Source organism: Passer montanus, unplaced genomic scaffold (assembly GCF_014805655.1).
Source record: "Passer montanus isolate IOZ18808 unplaced genomic scaffold, ASM1480565v1 scaffold44, whole genome shotgun sequence".
In the NCBI taxonomy this organism is placed as follows: Eukaryota; Metazoa; Chordata; class Aves; order Passeriformes; family Passeridae; genus Passer; species Passer montanus.
In genome coordinates this window covers 7,144,145-7,161,373 of record NW_024369262.1, presented here as the reverse complement: position 1 = coordinate 7,161,373, position 17,229 = coordinate 7,144,145, and the positions used below count along the sequence as shown (strand labels likewise).

At 43.7% G+C, this 17,229-nt stretch overlaps 1 protein-coding gene across 3 annotated transcripts in view; it reads right to left on the bottom strand.

Annotated features, from left to right (window-relative positions):
- PITPNM3 (PITPNM family member 3) overlaps positions 1 to 16,985 on the bottom strand; it is a 36,679-nt gene extending 19,694 nt beyond the window's left edge. The window contains exons 1-5 of one of the 3 annotated variants that reach the window (XM_039720991.1): positions 9,376 to 9,435; positions 8,533 to 8,738; positions 7,618 to 7,713; positions 2,253 to 2,360; positions 989 to 1,065 (exon numbers count right to left, since the gene is read on the bottom strand). In XM_039720991.1, the coding sequence (XP_039576925.1) occupies positions 989 to 1,065; positions 2,253 to 2,355 (180 nt within the window). In that variant the 5' untranslated portion in view covers positions 2,356 to 2,360; positions 7,618 to 7,713; positions 8,533 to 8,738; positions 9,376 to 9,435. Of the gene's footprint in view, positions 1 to 988; positions 1,066 to 2,252; positions 2,361 to 7,617; positions 7,714 to 8,532; positions 8,739 to 9,375; positions 9,436 to 16,006 lie in introns of those variants that run through there. The other 2 variants (XM_039720992.1, XM_039720990.1) reach the window with 2 other exon arrangements.
- Positions 16,986 to 17,229: the final 244 nt, after the last annotated feature.

Here is a 17,229-nt window from a genome sequence, read left to right as displayed (position 1 = left end):
AAATGGGTAACTTTAGCACTTGTATTATGGTGACAGAGAAATGGCTGAAAATGAGAGAATTGTAGGTTATTCCACTATCTCTGTTCAGCCCATGAATTTTAGTTTCCAGCAAAAGTATTCATTCTGAAGGCATTTTGCTGACCTGACTTGTATCTGCTTAAATACAGGAGAATCATGCAAGCATTTTTCAGGTTCCACTTTTCCATGCACTGATTTACAATTTCCTTCTCCATAAGGTTTCATTCCACATCTCAGAAGAGAAATTTAATTCCCTTTAAAAGCTAAATGTAGTTCCTTCCATGGACAATGTCCGCTTGTAAATAAGCACCACTGCTGAGGAGTTGGTGGAACTGTTCAAGAAAAAAATCAAGTGGGTCAGTATTGCTGAAGTCACTGGTATGAGAAGTCTCTCAGCTGATTTTAACTGGTATCTTTCACAGGAAGACTCAAAGGAAATAAAATTAATTTGTCTCTCAGCAGTGGCTCAGTCATGACTTAGACAAGGTGCTCAAGGACTAATTAACTGGAGCCAATCAATGACTGTCATCGTTTTAAGGGGGCTGTAGGCCTGAGTTCTTCAAAAATGGTAGACATTTTCATTACCTGTCCTATGTGTGGACAGAGAACTTTAATCGGTTTTCTGGAAGGACCACATGTTGAGATTCTTTCCTGCTTCAAAAAAACCACAATTCTTTTATTGTCAAATTCATGACTGCTCCTGAATCTGCTTCACAAAACCTGCATTTCCAGTCAAGCACTAAGCAGACATAACAATTTCTCTTCAGAAAACTGGGTCCTATTTCCACCTAAGTATGCAATGTCTAAAAATCTTGTGATGATTTTCAGTGATTGCACATGCACCTACTAAACAAGGGAAAAACATACTAAGACATCAGATGAATTTACAGTTACATAACATAAGATGAGAGTATTTCCACATGTCTATTCCTTGAAAATCCGCACAGCTTGTTCTAGGAAACAATCTCACCTCATTGTCCTCATGTATTTCAATACTGCCTTGTGCAGGGAACCTTTGTTTTCTTAAAGAGGTTCTATATAATTCACCTGAAAGGAAAAGAGACATATTAGTCATATAAATATTTGTCTGTTACATCTTTTACAGACATCTGGAGGTAAGGCACATTTCTGATTTCAAGACAGAAAGTTCTGTTCACAGGAAATCCTGCAGACAAACAGAACAATACATGTTCACCAGTGATTCAGAGACACTAAGCAAGCTCAGCACCTCTAGCTTTGCCTGAAGTAACTTGTTGTCCTGTCTCTTCATGTGGAGTACATCAGGTCTCAAGATCACCACAAGAAAAAAGCCAGGTGAAAGGAAAAACACTGAGTAATTCAACACCCTAAAGCAGGCATGAAAGGCATGGGTTTGATACATGACCAAAAAAATAAGTTTGTACTCCGAATCTAGAAGACAATTCATATGACCATTCCTAAACTTCTGAGATCATGAGGTAAAGTTTGAACCCATACTAAGAATCAAGACATGTCCTCTTTTTTTATTATTACACAGACAATTTCAAATATCCCTAGTATTTTGTCATGCTAATTAGGGAGAGATTTAGAGGGGAAAGAAAAAAAGAGAACTTGTGTTGCCTACAAAGCACAAAAGGGTGATAGTCCCAAAAGAAAACTGCTATTTCCATTATCACGCTCTCGTGAGAAATGATGCTGTTTCTTGCCATCTGCTTCACTATTGCTAGCCCTTCATAATGACAAATCTGTCATAAGAAATATGTTCATATGAAGGGTATGACATATGCTTTCTATTAACAAATGAGAAAGAATACTGTAAATATACTGCAGATGCAGTTTTGCAGACTGCTCTGTTTATAGGAAAATAATGGCATGCATCACTGAGCCCAATCCTGCTCTGAAAATCACAGCATGAGATAGTTCCTGTGTTAAGTTCCATAGTTTCTTCATTGAATGAGTCTTACACATACACATGCCACAAGATCTCATAAATGACTACTACAGAGCACAGGAGAAGACGAAACACACAGGATTCAGCTGCAGATCTCAACTCAAAATGCTCCACAATTCCAGTTAAAGAACCAGACTAGATGGGAAAAGTATGATTTCCAAAAGGGAAGGGGTTGGCACCTAGTGACAATGTGCTTAAGAGCACAGCTGCAGGAATAAAGAACTGACATTTCGCTGTGAACTGCTTCAGTAGTCAGATGTTCTTGTTAACTCTTAAGCATTATGTAATACAAGCTAAACATTACCTTGATTTTCTTCAAGCTTCCCAATTGTTTCTATCTGCTCAACAAGGTCATTTGAGTTCCACTGGCTCATGCCTATGAGAATAGCACTTTTTCCTTCCACCATCTCTTCTGTAAGAGGAAAAAAAAATAGAATAAATTGCTGTGATGAAGAAGAGAAAAAAGACAGGGTGAAAATTAGTAATCAAGAGAGAAATAAACACACATTAGAGCCCCTAATGGGAACATTTAACAGGTTATGCAGGACTATCCAGGAAAGCTTCTTGCCTACTCATATGCTTTACTGCAATCCTATACACTTCATAGATTATGTGAAGGAAAAACATGGAAAAGAGAGGACTGTCTCTCTTGAACAGCCACTGCAAAACAAAAGTCTATAATAATAATTTTGAGTGTTAGAATGGTTGGTTGGTTTGGGTTGGTTTTTTAAAAATTTTTTTATTTGAAGAACATTCAAAGGGCAGAGTAGAGGGAAGTGTGGACACACAGACCAGTTCAAGACTGGCCCTTTTATCAAAGCCACCTGTGCTACGTAAAGCTTTACATTTTCATCTAGGGACACAATGGAATGGAACCAAGCCCACAGCACAGAGAACTATCTCTTTTATTGAGATCTCATCCAGGAAGTGGGGTAGGAAAAACTGAAAGCACAAAACACAACCTGTAGATAGATATTGACACTTTTGTAAAAAACAAACCCAAAACCAAACAGGCCTAGAAGCTGTAGGAAAATATTTTCCCTCAATTTAACAGCTATTTGGCAAGAAGGGTGCATTAATCCTTTCTGAATAAATTTACTCAAAGCACTTCAGCCTGGCTGGACACAACCCAGAATGGTCTCTGTACCTAGGACAAGCACACAGAAAAAAGGTAAGTAAAATAAGTTATAACGGTTCTTTATTTGTTAAGGCAGATTCAGAGAAGGGGTCAAATTCTGTCCTCTCGTACTGCCTTTTGTAGAGAGAATGGCTCTAATATGGGAGTAAAACCAGAATAATTTAGCCAGGACATTTCTGGCTAAAATAATAATTTTCAAATACCTACCTTGCAGGAGGCCTCTCAGTGATTTAAAAAATGTATTTTCTTTCATGTTCTCTTATATGTATGTACCTGTCTCATTTAGAGAGATCTTGGTACTGGAGAAGGAGAAAGATGGGTAAGTATAAAGGACTGTATAAATCACTTCCAGTCACCACCATATCCTATCTCTCCCTAAGTCAAACCTTTTTTTAAACAATGATAAAGGCCATTTATCAGATTTATCAGATGAACTGGATCCAGCAAAGTCCCCTGAGACTTGATGCAATCTCAGCTGCTCCCTGAGGCAGAGAGAATCAACCACTTAGGACAGCATTTTGCTCAGGTTTTTGTCATTTTCTCTCAGAGGCTGATTTACTTGAAGTTCTATAAGGAAGGGAAGGAGCCATGGTGGTTTTGGTCTCTTCCCATCCCCTCCACAACAAGTGGTTTAAAAACCCATCTGAGTACGATGGGTATTTTCAGTGATATTTTGTGTTTAGTCCTTACTGCTGCTGTTCCTCCTGCCAACTTCCTGAAGTAACAAGAAGTGTCTTGCCCCACTGAGCCTCACACCAGCCCCTCAGCACAACTGCACAAATACAGATGGAAAAGTATTCAAATTAGCAGCAGCACAGAGCAAACAGCTCTCCACACCTCCTTAGGGTCTAGCAGTGAGTGTCTGGCTGACAAGCGTAACATTTAATCCAGAGATAAAATTGAGAGATAATGGTTCTCTACTGTAGATTTTGTTTTCCTGCTTTGTTCTTCTTGAGCAAAGTCCAGTGTTGGCATTGGAAGACAAGCAGCAGCAGCACAGCTGATGGCCCTTAACACTGGCAGCTGCACGCATCAGGCACGAGGACCAGTGAAAAGAACTGAAAACAAATGGGAGACAAGTGCCTCCAGGGCTGTGTTATGGAAGATTTTTTTCAGCTTAAAGGCTGTGGGGCAGGTGTGTGGGGAGATTGGTATGGGGGTGTTTGCCTGTCTGTTGTTGGAAGTCTGATAAAACAGCCAAACGGGAGTGTGCAGGCTTCTGTGAGCAGCTTTTCAAATCTGACAAAAAATGTTAGTCAACCACAGAATTTCACATTCTGACAATTTTGTGATGATGTATTCAAATGTAATTTTCATCTTCTGTGATCAGTGGTATGTTGCAGTTAAATAATAATGTAGTTTCCTGCATCAAATATTATTTTACATGTTGACGCTGTAAAATTCCTGACTAACTTATGGCATGTCACATGAAAAGCAAGAAACAAAGGAAAGCCACGCAATATAAAACAGTAAAACATTACTTCTCCCTTTCCATATGGATGTCACTGAATTAAGTAGTTAGCCATGACAGATGAATCAACAGTCAAAACATGTACAGCTGCTTCATCTCAAACACAGGTGCTTGATTCTCTGTTTACAAGGCTGCCAGCCAGAAACTTCTCTGTTTGAGAAACTGAGATTTGACCCCAGCTGTTTTACAGAATACAAAAGCAGCTCACTAATGTTATGTTTTAATGGTGCCGACTGCTGTGCCCACTGTTTCCTACTTCAGCCTGTCTATGAAGTACAAATTACACATGGGTAGATGTGGGATAGCTTCCAAATCCTCCCATGAAGAAACCCCATAGTACTGAACTCCAGCTGCACTGTGCAGCTGCAAGAATATCAAACATTGATGAAGCACTCTGTATAAGTAACTGAGAATGGGGGAGGAATATAGGTAAGAAACACTGCAGAAAATTTTATGGAGACAGAAAAAGGGTATCAAGCTACCTCATTTTTAGGGAGTGAAAGCCACATTCTCTGTCCTGGACAGGTCTCCCTCACTCCAGCATGAACAAACACCTCTTGTTTCTCTGGTACTAAATTTAATCTACTGATAATGCCAATTACTTCAGCCCACACATATGTTTTTCTCTACCACAGACAGAAGCTCCCTTATCACCAAGAGAGCTTCTGAGTATAGAAATGCCTTCTGCCACTTTTGCTAGTATTTATGTTTCTGTGTACATTTATTTTCCTAACATTTAAACACTTTATTTCTGAAAGACTGGTTGGGAGAAAGCAGAGATGATACTAAATTAGGAGGACCTATGGACTGCCTCAAGGGTAGTGAGGCCTTGCAGAGAGCTATGAATGGACCACAGAGCTGGGCAATCACCAACCATGTGAAATTTAACACGTGCAAGTGCTGGATTACTTGGGATGGGGTAATTCTGGTTACACCTACAACCTGTGGGAGAAGGGGCTGAAGAGAAGCCATGGGGAAAGAGATCTGAGGGTTTAGGCTGATGGCAAATTGAATATGAGTCAACGATGCATCCTGGCAACCAGAAGAGCCAACAGCATCCTGGGGTGCTAGAGCCAACCCTAGTTGGCTCTGGCTCAACCTCACAGTGAGTCCTGTCTCCACTTTTGGGTGCCATATTACAAGAAAGACCTAAAGCTATTAGAGAGCATCCAGAGGAGGACAACCAAGATGCTGGATGGCCTCAAGACCAAGATTTATGAGGAACGATTGAGGTCCCTCAGTTTGTTCCATTTGGAGAATAGAAGACTGAGGGGAGACCTCATCACAGTCTGCAACCTCCTCAAGGTGGGCCATGGATAGGGAGTTGCTGATACCTCTCTGCTGACCAGTTACAGGATACAAAGAAATGAAAATCTATCTAAACAAAACTTGATTTGAAAAGCATTTTTGCAAGCTATCAAGTAATCTAAACTTTGAAATACTTGTGTCAACTCATTACGGACTATGTCCAGCCAATTCAAAGTGCATTTCTTGTTCTCAGTCTACAATGCATGCCTCACCAGCTCAAAAAATACAGGCATCAAACTGACCTTCAAAGCATTACTGAACAATGGATCCTGATCATTCAAAAGAATATTCCATCAAGCACAGTAAGTGATCATACTCCCACAAAGACAGAATCTGGTCACTTTTGATCTATTCACATCAAAGAAAACTATGCCATCTAGAATGTATGAAACATCATCATTTTAGTTCTCTTTATGGAGAAAAAAACTGAAGTATGATTTGGTGCTCAAAGTTACAACTGCAGCTTTACAGAGAATTTGGAAACATTGCTGAAATCATCAAGACAGCTATTTTAAGCACATGGTAGAACATTACAAAGCACAAAGGCAGTGTGGAGAAAGATCAGCATAGGGTATATTTATTTTCTATTTCCAACTCTTCCATTCACTAAAGCTTAAGATTTAAATGCAGCTTAAACAATTTGAGTATCCTATTCTCATTGAATACCCAGTGGGAAAATATCACGATCTCTCATTCTCTTCATGCTTAGATGTCTCCCATGCACATTTAATTTTGATCCACAGAAGCAATTTATCACATATTATTCTCACTAAAAGTCTGTTATTAGGGATTAACAACACAGTAACAGATGTTGTTAATTATCTTTACATAGCAGCGACTTTTTATTTCAAGTAACCATTATAAAAATGATAGCAACTGTCATTACAAGCATTTCAGACTACAGAGACTACCTTTGACATTAAAACTTAAGTATTTAAGGAAAGCCCTTTCAGAAAAAGCAAGTGAAATGTGTCAGAAAAGTGTAAATTTTGCTTCCTGGAAACAGAACCAAAACCAGAGCCCCAGCCTCCCACTGGAGGTGGGAGACTGTGTATGCACACAACCTACAGATTCTTCTCCCACTTCAGAATAAAACTTGGCATGCTACCAACCATGTCAAGATTCAGGGCCTCACAGATGACGTAGGGAGTGCTGCGGTTACCTCAGCTGGTTAGAGCACAGTGCCATAGTCACAGGTTTGATCCCCATATAGGCTATTCACTTAGGAGCTGGACTCAAGCATCCTTGTGGGTCCCTTCCAAGTCAGAATACCCTGTGATGAAATCCGCAAGCATTCAAATACTGCTCCTTGAACAAGCAGAGATCCAGTCCCTCCAGAGAAAGTTTTGATAGAGTGGAAAACCTAAGATGTTGGTCTTTAAAGCTGGCCATCAGTAACATGGACACTCATGGCCTTCATCAGGAACTGTGCACAAGAACACTCCCACTGTAACCTCATACACCATCTGAGCTGGGAAGCACCAGGGTCAGACCCCATGAGGTCTGCACTGGCACTGGTGGGGTCTTGCTGCTTCTGACGCCAGACTCAGCTCAGGGCAGCTCACTCATCCACCCCAGCACATCACCAAACTCCTGTAAATTTAGGTCCATTCACAAATCCTGCAGAGAAGAACTGATGGAGGTTTTGTCTGATGAGGACAATGTTGTCAGTTCATCCACGAAGGAGTTTAGTTAGTTGTTGCAAAATTGGGGGGAAAAAGTGGGGAGGGGAGGACAAAAATGTGTACTCACCTCGCGCATCAAAGAATTCATCATCGGAGCTCTCTACAGAGTCTCTGAGAACACTCTGCACGTGCCGCTGAGTGCCACCAAATCGGCGTGGGCCAGCTGGAAACACAAGGAGACTCACATTAACGCAAGGGAATGCTCACCTCTGCTCCAGAAAAGACCCTGACACAACACATTAATGACTCAGTTTGTGTAGGTGCCTCAGGAGGATGGTCATCATGCACACTTTAACCTCAACTGTCAGCCAGACAGCGCTCTCAGGATGGCAAAAAAATACTTCCACCTAACCAAAGTGATTAAAACAAGTTGGTGTTAAAGATAAGCCTGCATTCAACTAATGCAGTGATCTCAAAAGATAAACTCTTTCCTGTTTAATTCATCTGACTGTTCCATTCCAACACTCAAATTGCACATTGTTTCTAAGACACAAAGCAGCATTTCCCCAGGACACAACAGCAGCTCCCACTTAAATTCAATTTAACTCCTAAAATAAGTGCCATCTTATTTGGCTCACAGATTTGCAGACAAGCTACTTAATTCTCACGCACTGAACTGGCTTCATCAGAGAGCTCTGCTGTGCTGGGGCCTGGGGCTTTCAGTTGAAGCTTGCCATTTGAAGACAGGAAGGGAAAACCACATCAGAATAGGTACAGTAACAGATATAGTCATAGATGGTCCAAATATAGTCATTAGATGGTCCTAATGGATTATCATATTCAAACTAATTTGTAGTTAGTAAACCAGACTTGTCTAAATATCTGACTTCTCCTCACATCTGAGCAACCCAACACTAGAAAGAAATAGTGAAATGTATTCCTTATATTAACAACACAATCTCCCTACAATCAGCAGAGAACCAGGGATCAAATCCACCATACCCCTAGCAACACTATTGTAGAAAGGACACTCATTACCCACCAGAATAGTGTCCTTCGTTTTATTCATTTCCGCAAATGATGACATCAGACCTGATTCTAATATCCTGAGCCCCTGGCCACAAAAGCATTCTTCTTCTCTCAGTAGTAAAAGAGCAACTCAAATAGAGGATGCATCCTTCTGTATTATTCTGGAGAAAACATGCCACTAGGTCACAGCCTTTTGTTCTTCATTTACTCCACCTATAGCTGAATTAATCAGAAATATAAGTGAAGGGTGGTAAGAAGCAGCAGATTTTAGCTGGCCAAGACGTGAGTAAAAACAATAATCAATTAATAGCATTTTAATAGGGTTAAAAATTGGTTATTAAGAAGTAAGTAAAAATAATAGTCAATTAATAGCATTTTAATATGGTTTTTTTTTAATAGTTATGAAGGAGTCAGTATTCATTACAAGAGTACAGCATGTATTGGGAATGTGTCCAGTGGTATCTGGTAGCTACTGGAGCCCCTCCATTCAGATACATATCTATCCTAAAATGCATCATTACAGTCATCAAAATAGTGGTAGAAAGAACACTATTCTGAACTTAAATGAAAAAAAGTCTGCATTGGGTCAATGCTTGGAAGAGCAGGCATTCCAATATTCCAAAAGCACAAGCTGGGAGGCACCACAAAAAAAAACCAGAGTGGTGAAGGGAGGGTTGGATAGAAGGAGGGAGGGAGCAAGGGAAGGAGGGGGAGAGAGAGGAAGGAAGAACGAAAGGAAGGAGGAGGCTATAAAAATAAAAAAAATTTAGAAAGTTCATAGGTACTCCAAAGCAAACAGCAATTCCCTGGAGAAGAACTGCCACTAGCCTGGCTGAAAATCAATAATAGTACTCACCCCACAAAAAAAGCCCATGGTTCCAGGGACCTTGGAGTTTGATGTAGAATGTGAAGGGAGGGCAGGGAAAAGTGTCACAAATATCCAGGCATAAATTCTGGCTATGAGAAAAGATCTTGGGAGCATAAGTTTTATTATATTGCACTGGGAATGCTTCTAGATTTAGAAGCAGCTTAAACACAACCACAGTCAGCAGCACAAATATGCGTGAAGCTCACTGCAACAGCTCTCCACATCTAGACTGATTTGCTGGCTGGACTGCATTGCATTGCCCTAATACATCAGTCCTATTGAGTCTGCTTCCTTCTGTGCCAGCAGATTAGCATCAGGCACCTTCAGAGGACTCTATTAACATTTCTTGATTTTATTAGGCACTGGCATTGCCTGGACTCACTGATTGGATTTACACTGTCAACTGCTGCATATCTTATTTTATAATTTTGTTTCAGAGAATGAAAAGACCAGGCCTACTTCAGTGCACAGGTGAGCTCCTTGGTAATGACACTTTATGCTTCTATGGCAGTGAACCTACCCTTTATCAGACCAGTCAGCTGACTCTTAGCAGCCAGATTTCAAAAATTTTTGCAGCTGGGTAGGAACTTTAATTGCATTTCAGCTGTTCAATATCACAATTTCTGATCAAAGAAGGGGAAAACATGTAGAAATGCCTTGAACACTGCGCGACCAATTTGTGAGTCACAATAGTTGAACTGGAAGTACATACAGTAGTTCCCCACAAGCTGTTGGGGCAGCATGATAGAACTATAGTAGGATATAAGAGTAACATTTCCCACAGGTGGAAGGAGACCCCACAGAAATGCACACCTGCTTTTCTTCTAGAAGAAGCATAAGTTTCCTATCTAACCTGCTCTCTCTGCACAGAGCTGCAAGTTGGGACAGTGACCTGTCACAGAGGGAGCTGGCAGGGGCCTGCCCTGAGCACACAGCCACAGTAAAAGCAAGGGAGAAGCCAAGAGCAGAGCCATTGTTGCAGCACTATGAACAGAAGCTCAGTGCTCCAGTAAGGCTGCCATTAACTGTAAGTAATTGCAATTAAGATTACAATTAGGGGTTTTCCTCAGGAAAAAAAAGTCTTTTTTTTTTCTTCAACAAAGAACAGCTGGAATTTCACTGGTACTTTGCTGCATCGGTGATCTGGTGACTGATGGAGGTGCTGTGATGCATGTCAGACATTCATTTCCTTACCCCTACTATGTATAAGTAAGGATCTAAACTGAAATCCATATCCTGCATAACAGCTTCCATAAGAGGAAGAGCCACAGATCACAATCAGCTGCAATCTCTCGTGATAAGCAGCGAAACAGGCAGGATCTTGTTTGACTAAAAATTGCTACAGAAATAGTTCCATGTTCTATTATGCAACACTCGCACTTCGGTCGAAGGCAAGTCAGACTGCACTTCTGTACACGTCATCCTAATTCAGATGCAAGGCAAATTTAATCCTTGGTGTTTAGTGAGTGTACATAATTCCAGCAAACAGCAGAAGAAACAGTTCCCACTCACATACCAGCAGCTTCTAATGCTGTCCATCCAGAGAAGGAACAACCCACTAAAATGATGCAATCTCTGATATGTTCCACAAATAGACCTAAGGAGCGGAACAGTCATGGAAAATGCCAATTCTACTTTCACCCACAAACACCAGCAGGGCTCATTCTAACATAGTTCCATAAGAAATCAACAGCAGTTGAAAAGCATATATAAGAGAAGAATCAGCTCTAGCTTTCTCTGCTCAGGAGGCATAAACCCAAATTGTTTCCAAAGGTGTCTTTTTTTTACAAGCTGGCAATGATATGACAATAAAGCAGTGCATGAGCACGCTTCATTACATGTGATATGAGGGTGATTCTAAAAGAGAGATAAAAAAAAAGAAAAAACACAAGAGGAATTAAAGTGACCCTACTGGTCTTCAGCCAACATTTTCAGGACTAAGGAAATAAAATCAGAAAAACAGGTAAGAAGTGAAGTGAGGCTGAAGAGGCTCTGAAAAAGTTTAAGAAGCAAAGGTTTTCCTCTGAAAACTGAATAGCTAATGCTGTTGATTCCCAACTTTAATCACTTTTCAATATCCTTTGGAAGGCCTGGTGTCCAAAACACACTCATCATAGAAGTCCCAAGCATCCTAAGACAGAACAGTTCACCATTGTCACTAAACAGTATGCACATGCACCAGTACCAAAATGCTGCTTCAGTATTACCTGTTAAGCAAAGATAGTATTCAAAATGCACACCCAGTCAGGAGAAAAAAAAGGCATCTACTTTCCATTTCCATTCCAGTAACTGGCATCAATTCTGACAGCACAATACACTACAGGCCCCAGGTCCTTAGGCAGCATACACCTAGAGGTGAAACATGTGAGAGCACAAGAATATCTTCTGGAAAAAGGAAGGAACATTTCCCTGTGGAAATTATGACCTCTAAGTACACCTTACCAAGACACAGGGATTGAATCTGCTACTGGGTCTAACGAGCAGAAAATTAATCTTCAAATGCAGCAGGAAGTAAGCCTAGCCCTGCTGTGAAACCACAGCCATGTTACCTTTCTTCACTGATTCTGCCTTCTCCTAATTTTGAAATAGTTTTTAAAAACACTTACTGCAACTGAAAAAACCCCCTTTACTGGAGTCATCACAGCACATACTCTTTGGGAATGAAAGAGCATGATGACTTCATTCCTGAAACACACTTGTGAGGGCAGAGTAGCAGCACAGTAGGCTCAGTCTAGAAGCATCACTTTAAGAGTCACTCCAGCATCTCCCTCTTCTCCTTACCAATGTAGGTATCACTGGCTACCTCTTCAGGCAAGCAGGACAGACAGAAAGTATGCAGGATGACCCAAATGCCAGCCATACCAGCCCCTTGTGTACTGGCAGCATCACAGGCTGGTTCCAGAGGCCATCGTAGCTCAGGTGTGCTCACATCAGACTTGCCAGGAAAATGCATTCCAGCAGCTTGGGGTAAGAGCTCCAGTTTTCATTGGATGCAATTACAGCATTGGGTTTTACTGTAAAATGAATTCAATATTATTTACTTCACTGTCATATTATCACAGATTTCAAGCTTTGCAGCAGGCTGAGCCTTTTTCTACATCTTTTGCTTGGCAAAATTTTCCAATTTCCAGTCAAGCCCAGACATAAGCACAAGCCAGAAGACAGGCACTCATAAAGAAAGCACTCCTGAATACTATCACCACGCCTAGGTAGAGATGAAACAGCACACAGTGTTCTCATAGCTACTGGAAACTCAGTCTCTTACACAGTCAAATATTGAGGACTGAATGAATCTCAATTAAAAAATAATAAAAAATAGACTCTATTACACAGATTAGAAAATTTCCACCTGTCAAAACTTGTTTTAGAAGCACACCATTTTGAATTCAGGGGCAGTTGTCCTAATAAAATTTAAAAGTACAAGTCATTTTTTCATTTGGATAGAGATGCTGGGTAGGAGGAATGACCTTTGCTATTGCTACTGACTGTTGTTGCATAATAATAGTTCCTTTTGTTTTGCAGGTTTCAGATGCTTCTTGCCTACCCATTAAGTGATTTAAGTGAGCTACCCACACAGTGTTACCTAGTGACTATGAAGTTAAGACTTACTGGAGGCCAAGTTCACCCACTATTATTTCCTAGTTATGTTTTATTTCTTATCTGGAAATCGCAAAACTGAAGATGTATGTTACAAGTAAGTGAATTTAACTACTGGAGGCACTCCTAAGACTGAGGAGCTCATACAAGATAGAGGGAGATGCTTATCAGAGGAAGTCCTTGCCTGCACACTGACCAGCAAAACAGATGGACCACATATGCCATCACTGATAGCAAGCCTCCTCATCTGGATGAGGCCTGCTGTGCCACCACATAGCAGGTCTCATCCAAAATCAGAATGAATCTGCACCAGAGACTGGAACAGAAATGAAATCAGTTGAAGCTGAAATGGAACACACTCAGCAGAAGGGGCTGAGGAGGGGCATGGAGTAGGAGGCCTACAAAACTGTGAGGCTAAAGGAGCAGAGGAAGAAAAATAATAGTGGGAGGTGAGAGGGAGGGTAGAGAGAACATAAAATGCCAAAGGGGATGGGGAAGAAAAAAGTGGAAGATCAAGTCAAGATGTCAAGCTTCCTTGTCAAAATACACAGGTGACAAAGCCAGACATAGTTAGAGACAGAAGAAGTCCACAAATTGCAGGTTCTCTTATCAAGACATGAAAGACCTAACTGATGGCCACTGTGGTCAGGAGTGGCCAACACAACCAGCTCCTCTCCCCCATTCCCCATTCAATATCTTTCATGTCACAGCAATTTCACAGTGAGAAATCCCTGGTTGTCTACTCTGTATATCCCTCCACTGGCAGTTCTGCAGCAGATGGTAAGGATGGGCATATATTTGAATATTGAATACAGAAAATAAATCATGAAACTAAGCCATGTAGACCTTAAAGCCTCTATTTTAAGGTACCAGCGACATTTGCAGTCTTGCACTTTACAGGATTACTAGTGAGGTGGAGGAAGAGAGAAAAGAGGTTTAACATGACCGTTCAGACTTCAAATCCTAGATCAAACTTTCCTGTAAACACTGTACATCTCCCAGAGCTGTTTCTTGATGCTTCAGATGCCAGCTTCCCCACAGCCAAAATTAACTTCACCCTCCCTCTCAGCAGTGTCATCACCTCCTCCAAACTGACTCCCCAAAACCAGAGAATATATGAATATTTTCCAATTTTTTCCTGCAATGACTGTAGGTGGACTGCCTGCAACATATCTGAAAGTCTCTACTTTCATAGTGCAGAGATTCTGGCTTTCTGAGGAGGTTCTGGCATTTTTTGAGTCACTGTGCTCTGTTAAAAATTAAGTCAGAGCTGAAAAGCAGATACTCTACCACTCCCACAGGGACATGCCAGGTGGTGATCTGCAATTGTCTTTATGTGGTTTTACAATCAAGACTCACAAATGCCCAAGCATTTCTGCATAGGGACTACTTCCAAGAGCTTGGGGTCTGGAGTTCACCAGGTGAGATCTGGCTACTCAAATGAATCAAGTGTGGACCATGTCCAAAAGCCCTTTACAAGCACACCTGTCATTCAACAGTGAGCAAACAGCATATTTTCACTACAATTTTGGTCTTCCTTTCTATTTGAGGTAAGGCTACAGCACTGGCAGGGGCGGCAAGGTAGGATACATACAAGCAAAACAACTTTTAAATATTTGTGCATATTGCAGCTCACATTGATAAACTCGGTACGCTCAACTTATAAAAGCATCACATTTTCCCTATGCCTAGACCAGACAGTTTCTTCCAGACCTTCTTTGTGAACGGTCTCTTACTTTTCTTTGCAGTGAGTATTGACATTACAAAGCTTCTTTCAAAATATGTACTCTTTCAGTGAAATCACATCCAAGACAAGTACTATGCTTTAAAATTCCTGTGCAAAACTGTACTTGAACATGACAAGTATGTATGCAGGCTGCATTATTTATGTATCACAGAAAGCAAAAGCAATGCCCTCTTATTTTCCTATCAAACTTACAAGAACTGCAAGCTAATGCCAAAAAAAAAAAAAAAGTCATGAGACTTTTCGCCCATTCGATTAATTCTTCATCTTCCAAAGACGGAAAAGAAACATTTAGTTCAATACTTATTTGCATCCTCTGAAAATATTAATGCTCTCATGTTCCTGAGTGTTCATCTCTGGGCTACCACCAACCCATGTTTATTTTGGGGGAGTAAAGAAATAAATGTGCTGGAAAAAACCATCCTTTTGGGTTTAGCTTTAATACTGCCATGCTGCTGTAAAGCTGTGTCCAAACCTGGCACCAAACACCAGAAGTGTCACATACTGACCCTTCAGTCATAGCAGCTAGGCCTTCACCAGCACCAGCAATGGGTTCTGTGTGCAACCTAGCAGGAAACCACTTCTGCATCAGCAACTGCACTCTCATCCGCTCTGGCTTCGTGCACACACAAGACACGCTGCCTCGCTCAGGCTGCGCTGCCACCGGGCACGGGACATCAGGGTGCTGCTGCTGAGCACCCTCAAGCCCTGCTCTCAGCCCCAGCCAACCGACCTCCAACCTCCACACCGCTCAGGCTCCCGAGGAAGCACGAGTTACGGGAATGGGCAAGGCGCAGCGCAGGCTTTCGTCAGATTCCACCAAACCGCACACCTGTACTGTTCTCTGACCACGGCTGCTGCCTCTCCCGAGCGGGCGGCAGCCAGGAATTCCCCGGGAGCTGGGAGAGACCCTTGCCGGAGCAGCACCAGGAGGCCGGGCAGCGGCGCTGGGCGCCCGCGACGCCCCCGCAGACCCGCACGGCCCCGGCAGACGCGGGCGCCGAAGGCAGAGCGGGCCGTGCTCGGTAACGACGGCGAGGTCAAACGCACCCGCGCCTCGTTCACACGAGCTCGCGTTCACCGCTCCGCGGGGCCGACGGCGAAGGACGCGGGGCCGGCGCTGCCGCGGAGCCGCGGGTGGGCGGGGAACGCGCCGGAGCCTCGTCCCCGCCGCGCCCCCGGGGCCCCGCGCTCCCCTCGGGGCCGCCCCATCCCGCCCCAGGGGCCTCGCTCTCCCCTCGGGACTGCCCCACTGCGCCGCGCAGGCTCGGCACTTGCCTGGCAGGGGAGCTTTCGCCATTTCAGGGCTGCCCGCTCGCAGCCAAGCCGTCCTCAGCCGCGTCAGGTGCTCGCCTGCTGGGCGCTCCGGCACCCTGCTCTCCGGCGCCCCATCGGCTTTCAGCAGAGGCCCCGCGCCGCCCCCTTGCCTGCGGCGCTGAGAGACGCGGCCGGGAGACGCCGCCGCCGCCGCCCGGTGCCGCCCGCCCGCCGCCAAAGGCGCAGCCGCCGTCACTCAAGGCGCAGTGAGCGGCTCCGCCGAGAGCGAGGGCCGGGCCGGGCCGGGCCAGCACGGGAACGTGGCTGCGCATATACGGCCTGGAGAGAGCGGCCGCGGGGTACGAGCAGCCCCCCGCCCCCGGCAGGGGCTCGGCGGCGGCTCTCGCCCCGCCGCTGCCGGCGAGGACCCTCCGCCTGGAGCTCGCCTCGCCCGCAGCCCTCACGACACGCCTCCCGGGGAGGGGTCGCGGCTCTCTCGCTGTCCTGGCGCCCCTCGGAGCTGCGGGCACCCAGAGCAGGCGGAGCTGAGACCCGCGCGGTGCCCGGCTCCCCCCTCGGCTGTCCGGGCCCGAGAGGCGCTGTCCCGCCGCCGGGCCGCGGTGCTGGGGCTGCGCGGCTCGGCTGCTGCTGCGGCACTGCCCCCGCCAAGCCGCCCCTGCCAGCGGCTGCTCTGGGTTTCGACAGCAACGTTCCTCCGGGTGTTGCCAAGCCCCATGTCAATGCAGTGGCTGAACAACTGCAAAGCTGCCTTTTAAGTCAGCCATAGGCAAGTGGCTTAGAGTCTGCTGAAAGCGGAATTAGGGAATTTACAGGGTTCGTCCCTCTTCAAGAGCCTCACTAGCAGCACGTCTCTAAAAGTAGAGAAGTGAACTTCTACAGAACCCCCAATAACTGGGAGAAATTAATCTTACGGAATGACTTAAGTCACAGCCCTTCCTGTAGAAACGATGGGAGGAGGCTGGCAGAGAGCTTAGGAGGGATTGTACGTTACTACAGTGTGTCAGAACACCACTAAATAAAGGGCAGTGAACAAAAGTTTTGCCCCAAAAAATCCTACAATTAAAGAACCAAGCAAACAAAACCAAGCAAACAAAAATTAAAGAATGAGTCCTAAAGCAACTTACAGGCTCTGTGCCTACACCAACTTGGTAGGTATAATTGCATGATTTGCTAGGGGTATTGTTTAACACTTCATTCAAGAGCCACAGCTAATTCCCCTGAGA